Source organism: Mytilinidion resinicola (genome assembly GCF_010093595.1).
Source record: "Mytilinidion resinicola strain CBS 304.34 unplaced genomic scaffold BDZ99scaffold_6, whole genome shotgun sequence".
In the NCBI taxonomy this organism is placed as follows: domain Eukaryota; kingdom Fungi; phylum Ascomycota; class Dothideomycetes; order Mytilinidiales; family Mytilinidiaceae; genus Mytilinidion; species Mytilinidion resinicola.
In genome coordinates this window covers 307,539-325,996 of record NW_022985442.1, presented here as the reverse complement: position 1 = coordinate 325,996, position 18,458 = coordinate 307,539, and the positions used below count along the sequence as shown (strand labels likewise).

General features: G+C 54.4%; 5 protein-coding genes across 5 annotated transcripts; 3 read left to right on the top strand and 2 right to left on the bottom strand.

The window, feature by feature from the left end:
- Positions 1–229: 229 nt before the first annotated feature.
- On the top strand, positions 230–2,647 carry BDZ99DRAFT_460908 (tripeptidyl-peptidase-like protein). Its single transcript, XM_033719491.1, has 3 exons — positions 230–549; positions 627–1,266; positions 1,315–2,647. Exons 1-3 carry the CDS (start codon positions 376–378, stop codon positions 2,319–2,321), a joined length of 1,821 nt encoding a protein of 606 aa, XP_033579092.1. The 5' UTR covers positions 230–375; the 3' UTR covers positions 2,322–2,647.
- A 707-nt stretch (positions 2,648–3,354) lies between these two features.
- BDZ99DRAFT_460907 (carboxypeptidase D) lies at positions 3,355–5,455 on the top strand. Its single transcript, XM_033719490.1, has 3 exons — positions 3,355–3,675; positions 3,734–4,303; positions 4,361–5,455. The coding sequence occupies exons 1-3, from the start codon at positions 3,483–3,485 to the stop codon at positions 5,215–5,217; spliced, it is 1,620 nt and encodes a 539-aa protein (XP_033579091.1). The 5' UTR covers positions 3,355–3,482; the 3' UTR covers positions 5,218–5,455.
- Positions 5,456–7,461: 2,006 nt separating this feature from the next.
- BDZ99DRAFT_412661 (uncharacterized protein) lies at positions 7,462–10,180 on the bottom strand. The gene is made up of 2 exons (XM_033716660.1): positions 9,483–10,180; positions 7,462–9,416 (listed from the first exon to the last, which is right to left on the bottom strand). Exons 1-2 carry the CDS (start codon positions 10,139–10,141, stop codon positions 7,931–7,933), a joined length of 2,145 nt encoding a protein of 714 aa, XP_033579090.1. The 5' UTR covers positions 10,142–10,180; the 3' UTR covers positions 7,462–7,930.
- Positions 10,181–10,648: 468 nt separating this feature from the next.
- On the bottom strand, positions 10,649–13,268 carry BDZ99DRAFT_507542 (Sec1-like protein; the record flags this gene model as incomplete). The annotated part of the gene is made up of 7 exons (XM_033724258.1): positions 10,649–11,571; positions 11,621–11,753; positions 11,809–12,231; positions 12,283–12,850; positions 12,923–12,997; positions 13,048–13,175; positions 13,229–13,268. 7 exons carry the CDS (start codon positions 13,266–13,268, stop codon positions 10,875–10,877), a joined length of 2,064 nt encoding a protein of 687 aa, XP_033579089.1. The 3' UTR covers positions 10,649–10,874.
- A 1,070-nt stretch (positions 13,269–14,338) lies between these two features.
- On the top strand, positions 14,339–17,835 carry BDZ99DRAFT_474354 (uncharacterized protein; the record flags this gene model as incomplete). Its single annotated transcript, XM_033721895.1, has 4 exons — positions 14,339–14,863; positions 14,911–15,136; positions 15,199–15,276; positions 15,338–17,835. 4 exons carry the CDS (start codon positions 14,339–14,341, stop codon positions 17,833–17,835), a joined length of 3,327 nt encoding a protein of 1,108 aa, XP_033579088.1.
- Between the last annotated feature and the right edge of the window lie 623 nt (positions 17,836–18,458).

Here is an 18,458-nt window from a genome sequence, read left to right as displayed (position 1 = left end):
CCGGCCAAGACCTGCAGGCACAGGGACGGCTGTCCTGGGCATTGTTACACCGAAGATCTTAACCTTGTTATGGGAGGTCTTAATTGATTGCAGGGAGCTCCGTGTTGTCGCATTGGCAGGTTGCCCAGCAGCCAGATGGCGACATGGTGCTTTATCCGTAGCCACCAGTAGCGGGGAGTATATATCTTGCCAGGTGCCCGGTCACTGCTGCTGCTTCTTTGAAGTTCATCGCGCGTTCTAAGTTTCTGAGAGACGCGTTGACCGCAGCTGTTGAGAGTCTTGTGCGGCTTCATTCTTTAGAAGTGTCTCTATCGCTTTGCATCCTTACAGAGTCTTTCTTCTCGTTCCCATTGTCGATCGCTTTCATCCGATAAGATGCGTTGCTCTACACTGGTCGCGGGGCTTTTGGGCCTGGCGGGAGCCGTCAATTGCTTGACTACCTCCCATGTTGAGATTATGGAAAAGCTGCGCGGGGTGCCTGAGGGCTGGAAGGCTGCTGGCACTCCGAATCCAAGCAGGAGGATGCACTTCCGTATCGCTCTGACCAAGGTACGCTTCGATTGATTGCGCAACTTTCTGCTAGCTTTTCAACCATGCCTGTACATCCATACTAACAGATTCTTCAGTCGAACCAGGCGCTATTTGAGCAAAGCCTCATCGAGGTGTCTACTCCAGAACACCCCAGATATGGGCAGCACTTGAAGAGGGACGAGCTCAAGGACATGCTACGACCATCTGCCGAAGCTACCGAAGCCGCCATCGAGTGGCTTCGTGATTCCGGAGTCTGCAGCGAGGATATTGAAGAGGATGGCGAGTGGATCAACTTCGTTGCACCAGTGTCCGTCGCCGAAGAGATGATGGATGCCAAGTTCACTACCTACCGCAGTCTTGCCCGATCAACGGTCACGAAGACCCGAACTCTTCAGTACTCCGTGCCCAGGGAGCTCCACAGTTTCATTGACATGATCCAACCTACCACCCGGTTTGGCCAAATACGCGCCAACAGGTATCAGTACCTTAACAAGGAGGTCATCGGTGCTGCTGGCACCGGGCTCAATGTTACCCAGTGCAACACTACTATCACTCCTTCTTGCTTGAAAGAACTGTACAAGTTCGGATCCTACAAGGTTGACGCTAAGGCTGGAAGCAAGTTCGGCGTCAATGGTTTCTTGGAGGAGTACGCTCTTTTCGCTGACCTTGCTCAATTCAATGTCGAGTACGCGCCATGGGCAGTCGGCAGCAACTTTACGTGGACCTCAGTCCATGGTAAGTACAATGCATTATTGTTGGAAGCCGTAAATTAATATAGTGTAGGTGGCGTTCTTCCCCAGAACACTCAGAACGATAGCGTGGAGGCCAATCTCGATATCCAATATACTGTGCCCTTGACAGACCCTGGTACAGCGGTCAACTTCTACAGCACTGCAGGCCGGGGCGAGCTCATTCCTGATCTCGACCAGCCCAACCCGGCGGACAACGAGAACGAGCCGTATCTCGATTTCTTCACCTTCCTTACCGGATTGAAGGATGAGGAACTTCCTCAAACGCTCACGACCTCGTACGGCGAAGACGAGCAGAGTGTACCAGAGCAGTACTCGAAGACGGTTTGTGACCTGATCGGCCAGCTGGGCGCACGCGGTGTCTCGGTCCTCTTTTCCAGCGGTGACACAGGTGTCGGGTCGGCGTGCCAGACCAACGACGGCAAGAACACAACCCGCTTCTTGCCTACATTCCCCGCATCCTGTCCCTACGTGACCGCAGTTGGCGGCACCCACTACGTCGAGCCCGAATCCGCCATCTCGTTCTCCTCCGGTGGCTTCTCAGACCGTTTCCCTCGTCCCTCGTACCAAGACAAGGCTGTAGGAGACTACCTCAAGATTCTTGGCAACCGCTGGGAGGGCCTGTACAACCCAGCCGGACGCGGCATTCCCGACATCGCGGCACAGAGCTCCCGTTTCCGTGTGATCGATAAAGGCCTCGAGATCTCGGTTGGTGGTACCAGCGCGTCTGCACCAACCGTTTCGTCAATTGTGTCGCTGCTCAACAACGCCAGACTCTCGGCGGGCAAGCCGCCGCTCGGGTTTCTGAACCCACTGATCTACAGCAAGGGCTTCAAGGGCCTCAACGATATCACCACGGGTGGCTCAACTGGCTGTACAGGACATGATATCTACTCGGGTCTTCCGGCGCCGTATGTGCCATATGCCAGCTGGAATGCGACAAAGGGCTGGGATCCGGTTACTGGGTATGGCACGCCCGACTTTGAGAAGCTGTTGAAGATTGTGCTGGGTGGGGGGTATGGGGGATACAGGAGGGGTTGAGACGTGATGGTGGGGTGTGAAGCATGTCCTTCGACTGCTTTTGTTGTTGTAGCATATGGGCATACGCATTATGGATTGGCGTAGAATGCCCAAAATGGTTCACTTATATCTTTTTCTGATTCCTGAAAATGTATAGAAGGACTTCAGACAGTGACAAGCTTCGGGCGTGAAGCTTGAGGCGCGCTATCGAAGAGATCGCAACGCCACAGCCGGCGGCGCCATTGAGATCTTGGCCTAAGGCTCAACCTTCATCGAACTCCCTCTCCACCACCAAACCTCATGAAAATGTTGCAACTCATCCCAATAAACTTTTAACGAAGGAGCCAGGACCCGCTCCCGATACGCATCATGGATTCGTGTTTCTAGAAGGCCACGTCCCGCACAGCCCCCGCGTCACGAGAAGCTTGCATCTCTCCGAGCTGCCCCTTACGGATAGCTCGCCCTTGCAGAGCTGCTTATCGGATTTGGCGCGGCCCGCGGCGCTGTGCCCACTGGTGGCTGGGGAGATTGCTGGCCCTCGTCTTTCCCCTCCTGCTCCGTCTGGCTTAAGAGGATTGCACTGGCAGCCTGTTGGGGCAGGTCGGCCGTCGAGAGCGGGTAGCATGCTATCATCACTTTTCATCTCGTCTTTTGTTGCCTCTGGGAGAAGAGAGGCCGCTGTCTGAGCGTGATGAAGAGCCCGAGTCTCCTGTTTAAAGGCACGACTTTGTGTTCTAACGCATGAAACAAAACACCCCGGAGCTGCAGGTGGTTCAGGTGGTGATCCCCGCGTCTCCATTTCATTCACCCCTGACCCCAGCACCCGGCCAGGCACCGAGGTCATCGAGCCCCGCCGCCACTATCTGCGAGCTCTGGGGTCGGCCGTTCGCTGTGGCGGAAATGATGCTGTTCACTGCCCTCGTATGAGCAGGGCCAGCTACTGTAGTGCGGTACTCTACCTGCCTATCATAGCATCGGCTTCGCCCGCAAGCACGGTAAAGCCGGTAAGCCGTCAGGCACACAAAGTCTTGATAAACAGCGCCGCGTCCTACTTGCAGGTGACGTCGCGCTCTCTCACTTTTTTTGCGTGCGTCCTCTCTTCCACTCTCCAACACTTTTCACGCGTATATACGTGTGTCTTGAAGTCAATTGAGGCCAATTGGTTGCTCTGAACAAGGCAAGATGCGTTTCTCTGCTCTGCTCGCCGTTGCTGGCATTGCTGGCTCGGTGGCTGCTAGAAGCCCGCTCCATGTGGGCAAGATGATGCAGGACCGCTCGCCAGCGCGTCCGAGGTTTGGGTTCCCTAAGAACCCGACTGAGGGAAGTAAGGTGGAGAAGAGGGCTACTATCCTGCCGCAGAATGCGAATACTACCAGTGAGTTCATTACGTCAGCTTTGGTTGCCAACTGAACACAAAACTTACATGATTGCAGAGTATGCCGTTGATGGAACTGCTCTCCCGGACGTCGACTTCGACATCGGCGAGTCCTACGCCGGTCTCATCCCCGTCTCCTCAGCTGCCAATGCCTCCGAGCTCTACTTCTGGTACTTTCCCTCTTCGAACCCGCTCGCGGAGGACGAGATCACTATCTGGCTGAACGGCGGCCCCGGCTGCTCCTCCCTTGAGGGCTTCCTGCAAGAGAACGGCCCCGTGCTCTGGCAATATGGCACCTTCAAGCCTGTTAAGAATCCATGGACCTGGGTCAATCTGACCAACATGGTCTGGGTCGAACAACCCGTCGGCACTGGATTCTCCCAGGGCACTCCCACTGCTACCAACGAAGAGGAGGCTGCCGCTCAGTTCCTCGGATTCTTCAAGAACTTCGTCGATACTTTCGGTCTGCAGAACAAGAAGATCTACATCTCGGGCGAGAGCTATGCTGGCTACTACGTTCCGTATATCGCGGACGCCATGTTCAACAAGAAGGACAAGACGCACTACGATATCCAGTCGATCATGATCTACGACCCTAGTACCAGCTACGACGTTGTGCAGCAGCAGAGTAAGCTGGCTTCCTCAATTCCCAGTCGCTTGAATATTAGATAATAACATACTACAGTCCCCGCCGTCCCTTTTGTCGACTCCTGGGCGCCCCTCTTCAACCTCAACAAGACCTTCACCGCCGACATCCACAAACGCGCCAAAAAGTGCGGCTACACCGACTTCCTCAACCAAGCCCTCGTCTTCCCGCCCAAGCACCACCCGCTCCCGTCCCCTCCCTCGGCCTCGGCCCCCGGCTGCGACCTCTGGGACGACATCCTCAACGCTGTGCTCCTGACCAACCCGTGCTTCGACATCTACGCCATCGCCACCACCTGCCCGCTCCTGTGGGACGTCCTCGGCTTCCCCGGCTCGATCCCCTACCAGCCCGACGGCGCCACCATCTACTTCAACCGCACCGACGTGCAAAAAGCCATCAACGCGCCCATCCAAGAATGGGAAGAGTGCTCCAACGGCGTGCTCGACACCGACACGTCGCCGCCCTCGGGCCTGTCGGTCCTGCCCAAAGTCATCGAGCGCACCAAGCGCACCGTCATCGTGCACGGCGAGCTCGACTACATCCTCATCGCCAACGGCACGCTCATGATGATCCAGAACATGACGTGGCACGGCAAGCAGGGCTTCCAGCAGAAGCCCGCCGACGAGTTCTTCGTGCCGTACCATGAGGAGGCGAGCCTGGCGACCATGGCCGCGAGCGGGATTATGGGGACCACGCATACGGAGCGCGGGCTGACGTGGGTGGAGACGCGGTTGAGCGGGCATATGGTGCCGCAGTATCAGCCGAGTGCGGCGTATAGGCAGTTGGAGTTCTTGCTGGGGCGGATCGACTCGCTGACGCAGGAGGGGAGCTTTACGACGCAGCCCGGGGGGCATTATGGGGGGAAGGAGAGGAGGGCGATAGAGGCGGAAGCTTAGAGGAGTGGCGAGTAGGAGAGGGAAGAAGGGGCGCGGCTTAATGTGTAAACTCTAGTCCATGAACAACGAAGACAAAAATCAAAGATATGATCCTAACTGATGATGAGCTCTTGCAAAGCTTACGAGTTTTAACTGTCTGCCAGCTCTAGATGTTCGAGAGGGGACACTATCTCGTGGAGAAGATTTTGAATCGCGTGCGTACCCCTTGGATGTACTCTCCTCTTTCCCTCATTACTGGGACACTCTGGCTATGAGCTGAACATCCAGTTTCCTATACTCTATACTCCTACTCGTCTGTTCGTACTTCAAAGTCGGTCGAGCAGGTGACCGATATCACGTGAATCGCCGTGACCATGCCCGTGACGCTCCCTCGCGAATCTTTCGGCCGGGGGGGTATAAAAGCCCCTCCCCTCCCCTCCCCTCCCATTTTTTTCTTCTCTCTCAGGGCAGGGGAGTAGGAGCTGGACATCCAAAGATTCCAATCCATCCGTCATGGCTGCGGGAGCAAACATATTAGAGCAAGAAATCGATGGGTGCGTGGATTTTGGGCCGGGGCTTTCAAAAACCGTCGAAGAAAGGTCCCAATAGGAGCGTGTGGGAGAGTGGGGCGGGGGGTCAAAAAATTGCAGAAAAATCCGACTGATGAAGAGGGAGGGGAGGGGCTGGTGCGTAGAAGATGGGACGAACCCAATGCAATGGAGTGGGGGAGGGGGAGGGCAGTTGGAGAGGCAAAAGCTCTGATTTTGTTGGATTATGACAATCACCTACAGCAATCACTGCCGGTAGCAAACAGGGCGCTTTCATGTATATAATGTCGCGTTTTGTCAATGTTCAGATGCTACGGCCTGCAAATCAACAGATTTATTGGCGCACATGGAGGTGGGAGAGAGGCGGAGAGGGGGGGAGGATGATAGCTAGCGCTCATGCTTTCAATGCAGCGGTGACGATTATTAGGGGGCGAGAGGGGAGGAGATGGTGGAGTTGAACGGAATTGAGATGATGATGAGCATGATGTGTTATCTCTTTTGTCCATGCATCTATAACAGTGTAGAAGTCAATCCATCCGCTCAGCTCTGCTATCTCGTCGCTGTCCGTTACGTTTTGCTTTGTCGCCTGTTGGCCTTATAGGAGGCCTAGGACTCGGACGTTGAGGAAGCTACGACGTGGTTGTATTAAAGAATAAGGTGTAAGATGGTGGTTTATATTGTGAGGAATGGTTCGCGAATGTGGAGCCCGTGACCATCCCGTGACCTCCCTCGCAAACCCTCCCGAGTACGGGTATAAAACCCCTCCCTCTGCCCTCTCTTCTCCCTCTACAGGAACAGTGATCCCGAGGCCCCAACATCTTCCCACGCAGTGTCCTCTCTAGGGATTTTACAGCCCCGACCCAAACTCCACGCACCATCCATGATTGGGTTCGGAGTTTGTGCTCCCGCTGCCATAGTCGGCGGCCTCTGATGGATTTTGATGTCCAGCCCCGGGGTGCAAATCAACATAAGCAGTCTCCGATAGGAGGGAGAAGAGGTGCTCGTGTAAACCCAAGAGAGGGCTGGCCTCATGAGAAGGGCTGGGCAACGGATGTGATGATGGCCACCTCCAGCATCTTAATGGCGAGGAGCAATTCAAGTAGTTGGTGGAGGAATAGGAGAGGCGTAGAGAGTAGCGACAGCGGCGGTCGAGGGGAAGTCGGAAAGGTGGCAAGTGCAGGTCGTGGCGAGCATCATCGATGGCGTTGAGACTAGACCACTCACTGCCCAATCCCCATAGCACCTTTTGTATCTCACTTATTGATCCCCCATTGCGCGTGAGAGCCCGATATTTTGATGAACGACCCCAATCCCCCTTTGCCTCCTCCATTAGTTGTTCAGCTGTAGCATTTGATGAAACCGAGAGAAGGACCCTGCACTAAAGAAGTAGGTTTAGGAGGAGTTTGAAAGGTATTTATATGCCGGGAAGAAGAATGAGTTAGCGGGTCATATGAGTCAGGTGACTGCTCTTCCCTTCCTGAGAGAGCAATACTTGAGTCGATGAACTTCGAGAGTAACTTGGCGGACTCCTGGTAATTTCACGGAAGTGAAAAAGGAGAATGGCATGGGACGTGATTTAAGCACTTGTGCACGTATATGAAGGAACGTGTGATTCAGACGTAAATGGTAGAAAATCTGGGAAGGTTGGAAGGGCATATGAAGGAACACTGATGGTTGCTAGCAAGTGGAAAAGAAATGAGTAGGAGAGTGTGATTTGGGTCAATATTCTCGACATACAAGAAAGGAAATAATTAGAAAGTCCCGGGGGCACTCAATGACTCTACGACGAGTGCAAACGCGACAAGAAAGGTGATCAAAAATGGGTGTACTAGCACCTGGTATTTTCTAGACTCAAATGAAGGGCAAGGGGGTTATTCAGGCCTCAAGAAGTATCTTAAGTAGATCACCAGCCCCATCGCATTAAATGTGTTTAATCCCAGAAAGAATATCCAAAAAGCCCCCTGACCTGACACAGAACCATGAGAGCCCCAGAGTCGCCGCAAATGAAGGAAAAAAGGGGGATATGATCGCTCAATAATAAAAGAATCCACACGCTCGCTAGACCCAGCCTTGCACAACCCGAACACCCTGCCCAAATCAAGTGAAACCACAAAAAGGAACATGAAAAGGCCCTAAATTAAACCACACCAGTTACAACGAACCTTAAACACCCGCTGGCCCACTCGCTACTGTTGCGGGTAAAACACCTGACTCTGGGGTTGGACTGGGACCTGAGGGTAATAGTACCCGTCCGGACTCGGCGTCATCATGCCACCCATACCCGGTACTGCGTAGCTCGCCGGCGCGTACCCTTCTGTCGGCTGTTGGTACATCTGCGACGGATCGTAGTAGTACGTCATACCGTTCTGTTCGTACGCCATCATCGTCGGCGGAGGCGCAGAGGTGGGCGCGGTGGACGCAGGGGGTGGAGGAACGGGCATGACGTAGCCGGCGGCTTGAGGATTGGGTACAAACATAGGCACCATGCCTGGGGCGGCGAATTGCGGTTGTGGACCATTTGCGGGCGGAGGGTAATAGAAGCCTGGCTGCATAGGGAAAGCCTGCGGTGGGAACCCAGGCTGTTGGAACGGCTGGAAGGCTGGGGCATGGATGGCTCGTTCTGGAATGTTTGACAGAGGAGTACCGGTGGATCCCTGGCTGGGGTACGACAGTTGGCGCGAATGGGGATAGAAGGGTGGAGGTTCGGTAGATGCGGTAGCCCCGTTGGCCCCATTCATGTGCGCAGGTACTTGCTGATGGAACGGTTGCTGTTCCACCTGCTGTGGGGCGTGGAACTTGATAGATGCAGGCGACTCGATTCCAGCAACGGAAATCGTCTTCTGGGGTCGCGGTTGGTGCATGGGAATCTGACCTTGCCAGTTCTCCCGGAAGCTGGGCTTCTGCGGTAGCGGATATGTCTGTGGCGGCGGCATATTGACAACGGGAGTCCCACCACTTGGAGAAGTGACCGAGTGAGGCCCGGAGGGATGTTGGCCACCGGGAGGGAGTCGAACAACGGGCCTCTCCACAGGTCCTCCTGCCCTCGACATAACAGACCCAGTGGGAGACACAAGTCCGTCCCGACCCATCTCTCGCGCCAGAGACGACCTCCTGCTCATCGCCACGCTAGGCGAGTATACGCTTCCACCGTAGGCGCTGGTTCGTCGGCTGGAGAAACCACCGTAGCTTCCAAAGCCCCCTCTGCCACGTCCCCGACCAAACCCTTGCTGGTTCGGCCGCAGCGCTCGAGGGATGAATATAAACGATCTGTCGATGGTCGGGAATATATATCGAGGTGGATGGTCGGGTAGAGAGATGCGGACAGGTTTGTCACGGCGGAGGGGCGGTCGGTGGTTCGGGAGTCTCGTATGTTGTTTTGCTGGGACGCCTTGGAAAACGATGGGAGCTTTCATTCCAAGAAGGGACACTCGGACGTTTAAGCTGCCAGTTTGAACAGTAGAGGAGAAGGAGCGGACCGGCGCGGCCTTCGGGGCGGGAAGTGCGGGTTTGACGAAATGGGCGGGTTGGTGGTGGTTATGCGAGGGTACGTGGGACGGTACTGCAGTGGGCTGCATGACGGGTTGTGGCCGAGGCGGTGGAGGCATCTCATTGACAGTCTGATGGAGATCATGCTGCCAAGGACCATCGGTAGTCTCAGGTGGCATGGACATGCTGGGACAAAGTTAGTACTCCGTTTGCTTACCGGACGGGGTGTATGGATCAGACGAAAGCACTTACTTAGCTGGGGAGAATGGGCCTCCCACCATTCCTCGTCCCCGACCCCTTCCACGTCCAAATTGTCCTCTAAAGTTCTGGCCAGCCGCTGATCGTTGATCGTGCATGAAGAAGGCTCCCCGGTTCGGTATGAAGGCTGGATCCGAGTCTCTCTTCTTCTTATATTCATCATGCTCTCGCCGCTTGCGCTCCGCGAATGTTTCGAGGCGGTTGGCAGATTCAAAGTCCCCAGCCTGCGGGGTGTCGCGGGAAGGCCTGGTGTCGTCTCCGCCATCAAAGTCTATACCATCATCATCACCCGCTGCTCCCTCTGATATTTTTAGGCCGTTCATCATGACTTCTGTGTCCCGTAACGCCGTAAAGTTGGTGTCTGATCGCGCAATCGCCGGGGAGAGGCCATCATCAGGCGGCATGATATCGAGTGGTTTCACGTCGTTTTTGGCTCCGATGGCATTTGATTTTGCTTTCGCCGAGGTGAGAGAAGGCGCTGTCTCTGCCTCGCTGAGGTCGCTATTGTCCGCATCGCCGTCCGCGTCGCTGGGGATGGAAGCCTCGCTCTGTGAATCATCGACGAGGTCTGTCGCCACCTCGCCGTCCTCCTCTCCCTCCTCGTCCACCCTCCGCCTGCGGGATGTGAGTGGTCGTTTGCGAGTGCCAGGCATATTAGTGACGTGGGAGGTAGAGAGGGAGCCCTGAATATGCTGCTCTGAGATGCCTCTATAAGAGAAGAGGGTCTCTAGAGTATAGGCATTAGAATGGACTGCGCTGGGCAAAGAAGTGGAGTGACAACGCACCAGTTTAGAGTGAGAGCTGTGAGTATAGCGCGATAGGGGAGGTATCGTCCCTAGCACGCGCGGCAAGAAGTGAAAGGGTGGATGTTGTGGGGGTATAAGAGTGGTAGCTAGAGGCTTGAGAAAATGTGTAAGGCTCCCAGCAGCGGCTCGGCAAACGCCGCGCCTGGGGAGATCCCCCAGACAAACCACACTCCACCAACACTAACCCCACGAGATATTTACGTCGTCGCTTCCTGCTCATCGTTTATTTGCTAGACTGCGAGAGTATGGATGCACGAGGGACGACAATTTAGTGCTGGTACTGGATGATGGGCTTGGCACAAAGTCACGGGACCACAGCGTCGTGAGGGACAGCGAGGGAGAACGAACAAAAGCAAGACATTGAAGTTGAAGCTATGCAGGACCTCATGATTGCTGGTTACTGTCTCGTTCTGCCTCTGCCAAGCAGTGAAGTCTAAGTTCACTTTGGATGTAATGTCATGTGGTAACTCCGCGGTCTCGATGAGCAAAACCGAAGCTCAGGATTTGATCCTCATTACTCAGTGTCAATATTCTACACTGCATATCATATCTACTTTCTTTCAACGTCGTCCGTCTCCTTCTATGAGCTTTCAGCGCCCAACCTCGTCAGTTCATTCGTGACGAAATCCTGGGCGCTCATCAACTCAGTCGACCCGTACACCACCCGCCTCCGGACGGCCGTTGGTGCACTTGTACGCTTCGCCCACTCCAGCAGGTTCCCATACTCATCCATCGAGCCACCTCCGACTGTGAAGACAATCGCTTCCGAGAAACCCTGGCGTCTCTGTCCAAAGCTTGCTTCAATTCCACGCGCGGCGCTTCCAGTCTGGTTCCTCGTCTGGCTAGCTGGAGGCATAGTGCCGCGTGCATTCGCAGACCTAGGGTCAAAGTAGAGGTAATTTTCGGTCTTCGATATCGCTGACGACGAGGCATTCTGCGGGTCCATCAGGGATTCCGTGATTTTCGTTAGGGTGAGGTCTTTATTTGCGGGGAGGAAATTCTTGATCCCAGAAACCAATCCTTCCAAGTTGGCACCGAGACCTGCATCCTTGAAGCGGTCCGTGACGCGGCTGGACAGACTGCTAAATCCACGGAATAGCTCGTTTGAATTCGACTGCGCGGACTGAGTCGGTGCTGACGAAATCATCGTCATTCGTGTTAGTTGCCGAACAGTCTTGATGTATTTCAATGAGGTTGTGTCTGCACCGGCAGCTTGTAGCGCTTGGTCGAAGCCGTCCACGTCGGCCCTGGGGACATCTTGTTCGGTGCTCAGATACCTGAAGACACATTAGCGACGGGTGAGAAATGGACGATGATCTTAGCTACCAGATGATGAATAGACGCAGCTTGTCGCGCGGCTCATTACCCTTTTCAGGGTCTTTTATTAGCTCCATTATTTGTGCCTTCGTTTGCTTGGTAATGTTCTCCTCTAACTGGAAAAAATTATCTAATTGCCGATCTAGATGGGTAGATTAGAATCATCGCAGCTCGCCAACTGATCATCCAGATCTTACCCTTGATGCCTTTCAGCAACTGTCCCAGGATAGACATATGCATGTCGAGGGTAGATTTACGCTCGCGCAACTCTGGCAATAGGGAGACGGCAGCCTTCAAATGCGCCGCGCTAGTACTGGAGTCTTGTTGCAAGTCTTCCAGAGATGAGGCGCCAGTCTTCCTGGTTATATCATTGGCATCCTCTTTGTATTTAGTAAGCTCCATGTCGATGTCCTCGGCAACTTGCGGGAATGGGACACCAGCATTCCGGCTCCAGAAGTAGTCGTTCGAGTTGAGATCGTATGCCTTCTTTTGCGTGCCTTTCGCCGGGTTGCTTTCGTCGACGGGCACTTCCATTGTGATACGGTTTAGATGCATTTTCAGCACGTCGTACACTAAAGATTGATACGTCCACGAGTGACCCAGCATGGCAACGAGGTCCACTATTTCTGTATGTCAGTAATTTGAAGCTGTCGTATTTGAAAATGACGTACCATTTCGATCGACAATGATGAGGACTGGCCGCGTAGTAGACGTCGCCTTCTGGTCGCCTCCAGAGAAGAGATTTTGTTTCGAATTCAAAACGTGATCCCTGAGCTTCCTGTCTAGCTTGGCCGCAATCATCTCCGCAGCACCTCCTTTGGGACACCGAATGATGGGGATTGTGCCATGGGTTACGACTACGCTGAAGAGACCGTTGACTATCCGATCGATCGTGATATCCAGCTCCTCGTCTGTGGTTTTTATGCTGTTCAAGATGGAGTACGCGTCGTCGATGGACAGCGAGAACAGATCGGGCTCGGAAACGACAAAGTTGAGGTATTGGTCGTATATTTGCGCCAGGTGTTCTGATGTTCCAGAGGCAGCGGTTTGAGAAGCGAAGTCTTCGAGCAGAGGTCTTGGAATCGAAGAGAGGAAGTTTACGTAGGCGGGAGAGTAGAGGTTGCGGGCGAGGTCAGACGTTATTATTTGGAGGTTGGCAGATGTGGGTTCGACAAGGTATATGACAGGCACATCGGGTATTGAGTGTCTTGTGGTGTTGATGGATAGATGGATCGTGACCTGCTCAAGTCAGCAAGCTATCTCATAAGTGGACTTGCGTACAATTGCTAAGCAGAAGGTGGTTTAACTTACTCCCCAAGCTCGAAGGTCGCTCACTCGCAGCACGCTGGATATGACATCTTTGCCCATGTTGTCAAAGACCAACACCTAGCATTTCTTAGTTTGTATTTTCTATAGTGTAAAGGCAGGCGTCAAACCTTCCATATTGGCTCGCCCGTCTCGGACAGTATGGGGGAGTTGGGCTGTAGAAACCCTGGCGTGGAGTCATGATGCTCCGAGTTTTGGGGAGACTTTTGGTTGAGGTTGAGGATGGTTTCAATCGAAGCTGTGTACACAGATTAAAATTATATATTCCGGCTGGGGTATCTCTGTACTTGCCCACTTGTTTATCGCGAAGTGTCTGGTGGTGAGCGGCCATGATGGAGGTTGAGGGCTGGCGCCAGCCGATTTGCAGGTCACCTCATATGCAGACGGACGCAGTGGTGAAGACGCAAGAGGACAGCTTGCACAGATAATTGTATTCGAGCTTCGTGGGCACACTACGTTGAGGTCACTGTGGCTCGTCCACTTCTTGGGCCAGATGTTCTTGCCTGCACGGGCCGATTGCAGCCTAGCGCCTTGGCAGCGGTCTTTCCAAGGTTTCTAAGCTGCCCGCTCGCCTCCTCTCCTCACTCCTGCAACACACTCACCGTGGACACTCCTTTGACTCCATCAACCTTTCCTGACTTCTCCGTTTGCATAAATCATCGCAGTGACGACGCCGTGCAGTAGGGCCGTCTGCGCGTGCGTGTGAGCTCTTGTTTGGCTTCTCGAGGTCGTCGTGAGCAGCGCTTTGGTGAGGTGGCGATTTGCGTGTTGTGCTGCTGGGCCGCCGGTCGGGTTTTCGTGACGGGCAGAGTGACGCCCTTCAACGGCCAGCGCCAGTGACACGGCCTCTACAAAGGTATCAATCAAGGCGTCTACAGTACGGCCCGGTGTGTGGCCGCTGCTGCCATCGCTCATTTAAGGGTCGTTGCTCGTGTGGCAGCGCTGGAGGCGTCCGTTGCTGCGAGGATCGCGGTCGCAGCGACAGTGACAGCACGCGGCAGCCTTGGGTGACGACAAAGGCCTCCGGACTCGGCCGCGCAACACACGGCTTCTCTCTCAGCAAACAGTCGCAGGTCGCAGGGCTCGCTCCGAACCAACTCGCACACGCAGCAGGCAAAGCACGCAGAACAAGGCAGAGGAACCCGGAAGGACCAGGGAGCACGCCGCGCTTCGGCCGCAAGGGGTGCAATTAGCATCACAAACGCAGCAAACCCACCGCTTTCGCTCTCCGGGCACGCTGCGACGGGGATAGTGCCGGTGCCGCTTTAACTCGGCTGCATAAGCATCCTGCGGCGTCACAGTTTTCCGCACCGCCCAATCACCGGCTGCCCCTCCCCTAAGCGAGGCCCATCAATCGGCCCGCGTTTTCGGCTTTTCCATCCCGTCTCACCATAGTCCACAATGGCAAACCCCAATCACGTGCACGATGACTCTGTCCACGTCCACAACGGACAGAACATCTACGCCGACCCAGAGTTCAATCCCCAGTTCCCCGGCACTGTCAACCCGTCTTTTGACCCCAGTGCCTACAACCTGTACTCTACCACCGCCCCGCAGCAGACTTGGCAGCAGCCGACCATCTCTCGGCCAGCATCAGCACTGGGGGCCCCGTACGAGGCCAGCAACCAGTTCTACGGCCGCCCCTTCTCCAACAGCCCGCTGCAGTTCCAGGACCAGCCATTCCGCCATGCGAACATCAACTCGTACTCCCAGCAACCTGCTGTGGACCCGTCCCTGGTGTCATCCTCCATGCGGCAACCCAGCTACGACTTGGGCATGAGGAACATGATGCCTACGAGTGGCTCGCCGAGCACCATTTCCCCGCAGGCACTTCAGACCACCATCAGGGTCAAGTCAGAGAACCAGCCATCGCTCCAGAACATCCAGAACATCCAGAACATCCAACAGGCTGGCCCTGCCGTCCAGGTTTGTCCAACTCATGCAAGATCATTCACTCGTTCTAATATCTCTAGGAGCCCACGACCAAACCGGCTGCACAGTCTTATGGCTTCCAGCAGTCGGCCCCGCCAGCAAAGGTGGTCGTGCCTGTGAATCCATCCATCGTGACGCCGAAAGGTGAATTGCAGGGTAAATTCATGGTCAAGAACCTCGATGAGCTTGTCAAGGCAACGAAATCTGTCCGCTTGCACCACTTCGTGACTCTCAGTGATATTACTCTAGACTTGCCCCTCAATAAAAGTAAGATACAGACTAGATACCACCACCCCCACAACACATTGCAATGACTGACTGCGTTAAAGCAACGGTCCCCAACTACACGCCAAGAAAATCCAAGCGTGAGATTAAGATCCTAGCTGCCAACGATAAGCAACTGTCGAGTATGTTCCCCTTCATCTTCCGGAGCTATTGTGGTACTGCAGAAGCTAATCTGTATGATAGCAAAAATCACCAAGAAGTCGGGCAAAAAGTCTTCAACCGCACTGAGGGCACCTCGTATCCGGACTGCACCTTCAAGTGCACAATCTCCAACAAACCTGAAGCGGGAGTATAGTGACAGTGCTAGCGAGACGGAATCGTCTGATGACTCTGACTACTCCTCTGACGAGGAAACCCCTGAGCCCTCACCATTACCAGATAAAAGGCCTGAGGAGCCTAAAGCCGCAGTGGAATATGATGTGACTGAAGCTGTCTGGCTGCCTCCTAAGTCTTCTGCCAGACCTGAGCAAATTCGCACTGCTCTCGTTAATTTCTGGGAGGTGGTCCGGACGATTAGGGATCGGTGGCGGCTTGACAATGCCGCTGTCAAGCAGGCAGAGGAGAAGAAGAGGGTCAGTGAGCTCCCTATGCTAAAGAGCCGTGTTGGGAGCCAACAGGCCATGATGGAGGTAGCGCTCAAGACTGCCCTTGAGCATGGCCATCCTGACATTGTTCACCACCTTAGCGAGAACAAGCCTTTCCTTCTTCTTCTCTACCAGTTCATTGCCGACCGAATCACGTCCAAAGATTACGATGGCGTTATGGTTGGCGTCATTCTGGAGCTTCTATCGCGATGTAGCACTTTGACAAATGCCAAACTCGAAGAGTCTAAGCTGTCCAAAGTCTTCACCATAATGTCCAAGCCGGGGAAAGGCAATGATAAGACGAAAGCACAAATTAAGCAGATCCTAGCCAAAGTTGCGGCCTCGCCCGAGACTAAGGTCGAATCTCCTGCGCAGAAGTCCGGTGACACAAAGGACAACATCAAGGCCACGCAGCCAACAACACGCCCCTCTGCTGAGCCCCTGACAGGCACCAAGCGGCCACGAACTGCCGATGTGACTTCGGGTGAGCCTGCCAAGAGGGTTGCCTCAGGCCTCAACAAACCAGTCACATCTGCCACCACAAAACCCCCAACAAACGGTCTGAAGCGCCCTGGTGAGAGATCTGTAGCTCCGACCAACACTGCGTCAAAGCCCAAGGTCAACCCATTGGTTGCGAAGCCGACAAGCCTCTTCTCCAATTTACAGTCAGCACCAAAGAGGCCTGGTGCTCAGCCTGTGGCCAAGCTAGGAGCTCAGTCGAAACCTGCCGCCAATGCTTTGAATCAAAAGAAAGCTGCCACGGCACCTCCTATGCGATCATCAGCGCCGGCATTTTCTTTCGCCGAGACCATGGCGAACTTGATGAAGCCGAAGGAACCAGAAGTGGTGGCCAAGCCCGAGGAGAAGCGACCGCCAGAGACGCCAGAGGAAAAGGCAAGGCGACTTCGGAAGGAATCACGTCGACATCTGCGTGTGGCTTTTCGTCCGGATGCAACTCTTGTCAGCGTCCGATACTTTAGCCATGACCCCGAAGAAGAGGTTGGCCACGATGCTAGTATGGTCCGTGACGCCGGTGATGTTGGTGGTGAAGGCCGCATGTTCAAGCAGCACAAAGACATGGATATGGATGAGGAAGATGACGACCTGCCTCGTGAAGAGTCGTTCCGTGACTGGATTGAGCCGTCCGAGATTGACTTCAGCGTCATTGCCATCGAGGAGCGCAAGAGGAACTACCCTCGATCCGGTGGAGGCTTGAACGATAATTGGAAGTTCCCAGAAAAAGAGGAGAACGAGCGCCGTGAAGCCAACACACTGATGGTGTTCTATGCTCAAAAGTCTGATATCCCGCCATCGCCGCGAGAGCCACCCGAGCCAGCCGAAAGCGCTCCAGCGGAAGTTGTTGAGTTTGGCCCACCACCCCAAGAGGTCCTCAACCGTGCCGCTGCCTTCGCGCCTGTCTCTGTGCAGCCTCCAGTGCAAGACTTGGCTGCAATTTTCAACATGATGGCCCAGCAACCTCAGCAACCCCAGCAACAGCCAGTTGCTCCAACTTCTCAGCTAGAGAGCATATTTGCGCAGTTCGCAGCTAAGACAGAGCCAGCACCACAGCAGGCCCCTCCCACCAACATCTACTCGATCCTCGGCGCACTCCAACAGCCACAAGCGCCGCAACAGGTGCCACAGATGCCGCAGTACCCATCTGCTTTCGCTGTGCAGCCACCTCCACAGGCCCCAGCAACCCCTGACGTGAGTGCTTTACTAGCGACACTCTTGTCCAGCGGCCAGCAGAACAACGCCGCTCCTCAAATGCCGTTCAACATGCCCTACAGCTTCGCAAACATGGGCCAGCAACCCCAAGGCCAGCATCAGCAACAGTCCGCTGTCTATGAAAACGAAGAACGCAAGCGATGGCGCGAGAACGGCGGCGGCTACCAAGAGCCTCCTCCCCCTGAACGTGCACCCGAACGTGAACACAGCGGCTCGTTCAAGAAGGGGAAGAACAAGAATAAGGGGGGATCAGGTGGCTTCCAGAAGCCGCACAAGGTCCACCCGTGTAGGTTCTTCCAGGAGGGCAAGTGTGCGAAGGGCGATGCATGCACTTATATTCATGATCCGAATGATATTAGGAAGCGCTGAGCTAGCGTCGTTGTTATCAAGCCTGAGCTACAACAGACTCCGCGACGCTATAGACACCATCATCACTTGCGGATATTGCATCAGAGATTGGAACTGTTGTGACTACAGCACCGTTTCTTAAACTGTAATTCTACAAGCAACGTCACTGTGGTCACAGCTTTCTGAGAGCACGGTCCCAAGATTGAAGCTTGTCGATACGGTCACTGGCTTCTCTACACACTTCTCTTCTCCATTGACCCACTTGTCTTTTGTTCGCGCTGGCGGTCCTTATTGTGACCCCCTGATGATTCTTTCTTTTTCTTCACACTTTTTTTTTCTCAGCATACTATCCGGCGTCACCTCTTGCATACGGAGTCAGCACGTTTCATGCATCTGGGCGGTGTTTCCGGATCGGATCAGCGTTATAGCGCGGACTATGGGTTACAGTTTACTCTCATCCTCTGTGGTCTGTGCAGACGGTGTGCATAGCATACGGATGGATGGATGAGTGGGGTTTCTTATTGGGGTTTGATTTGTCCTGCCCGCGGAAATGGGCTAGGATAGATGGATACAGCATAGCAGTGGAATCGATCGGCTGAAAGTTTACTCCAAGAGTTCCTGCGAATGATATGATGCTGTGAACG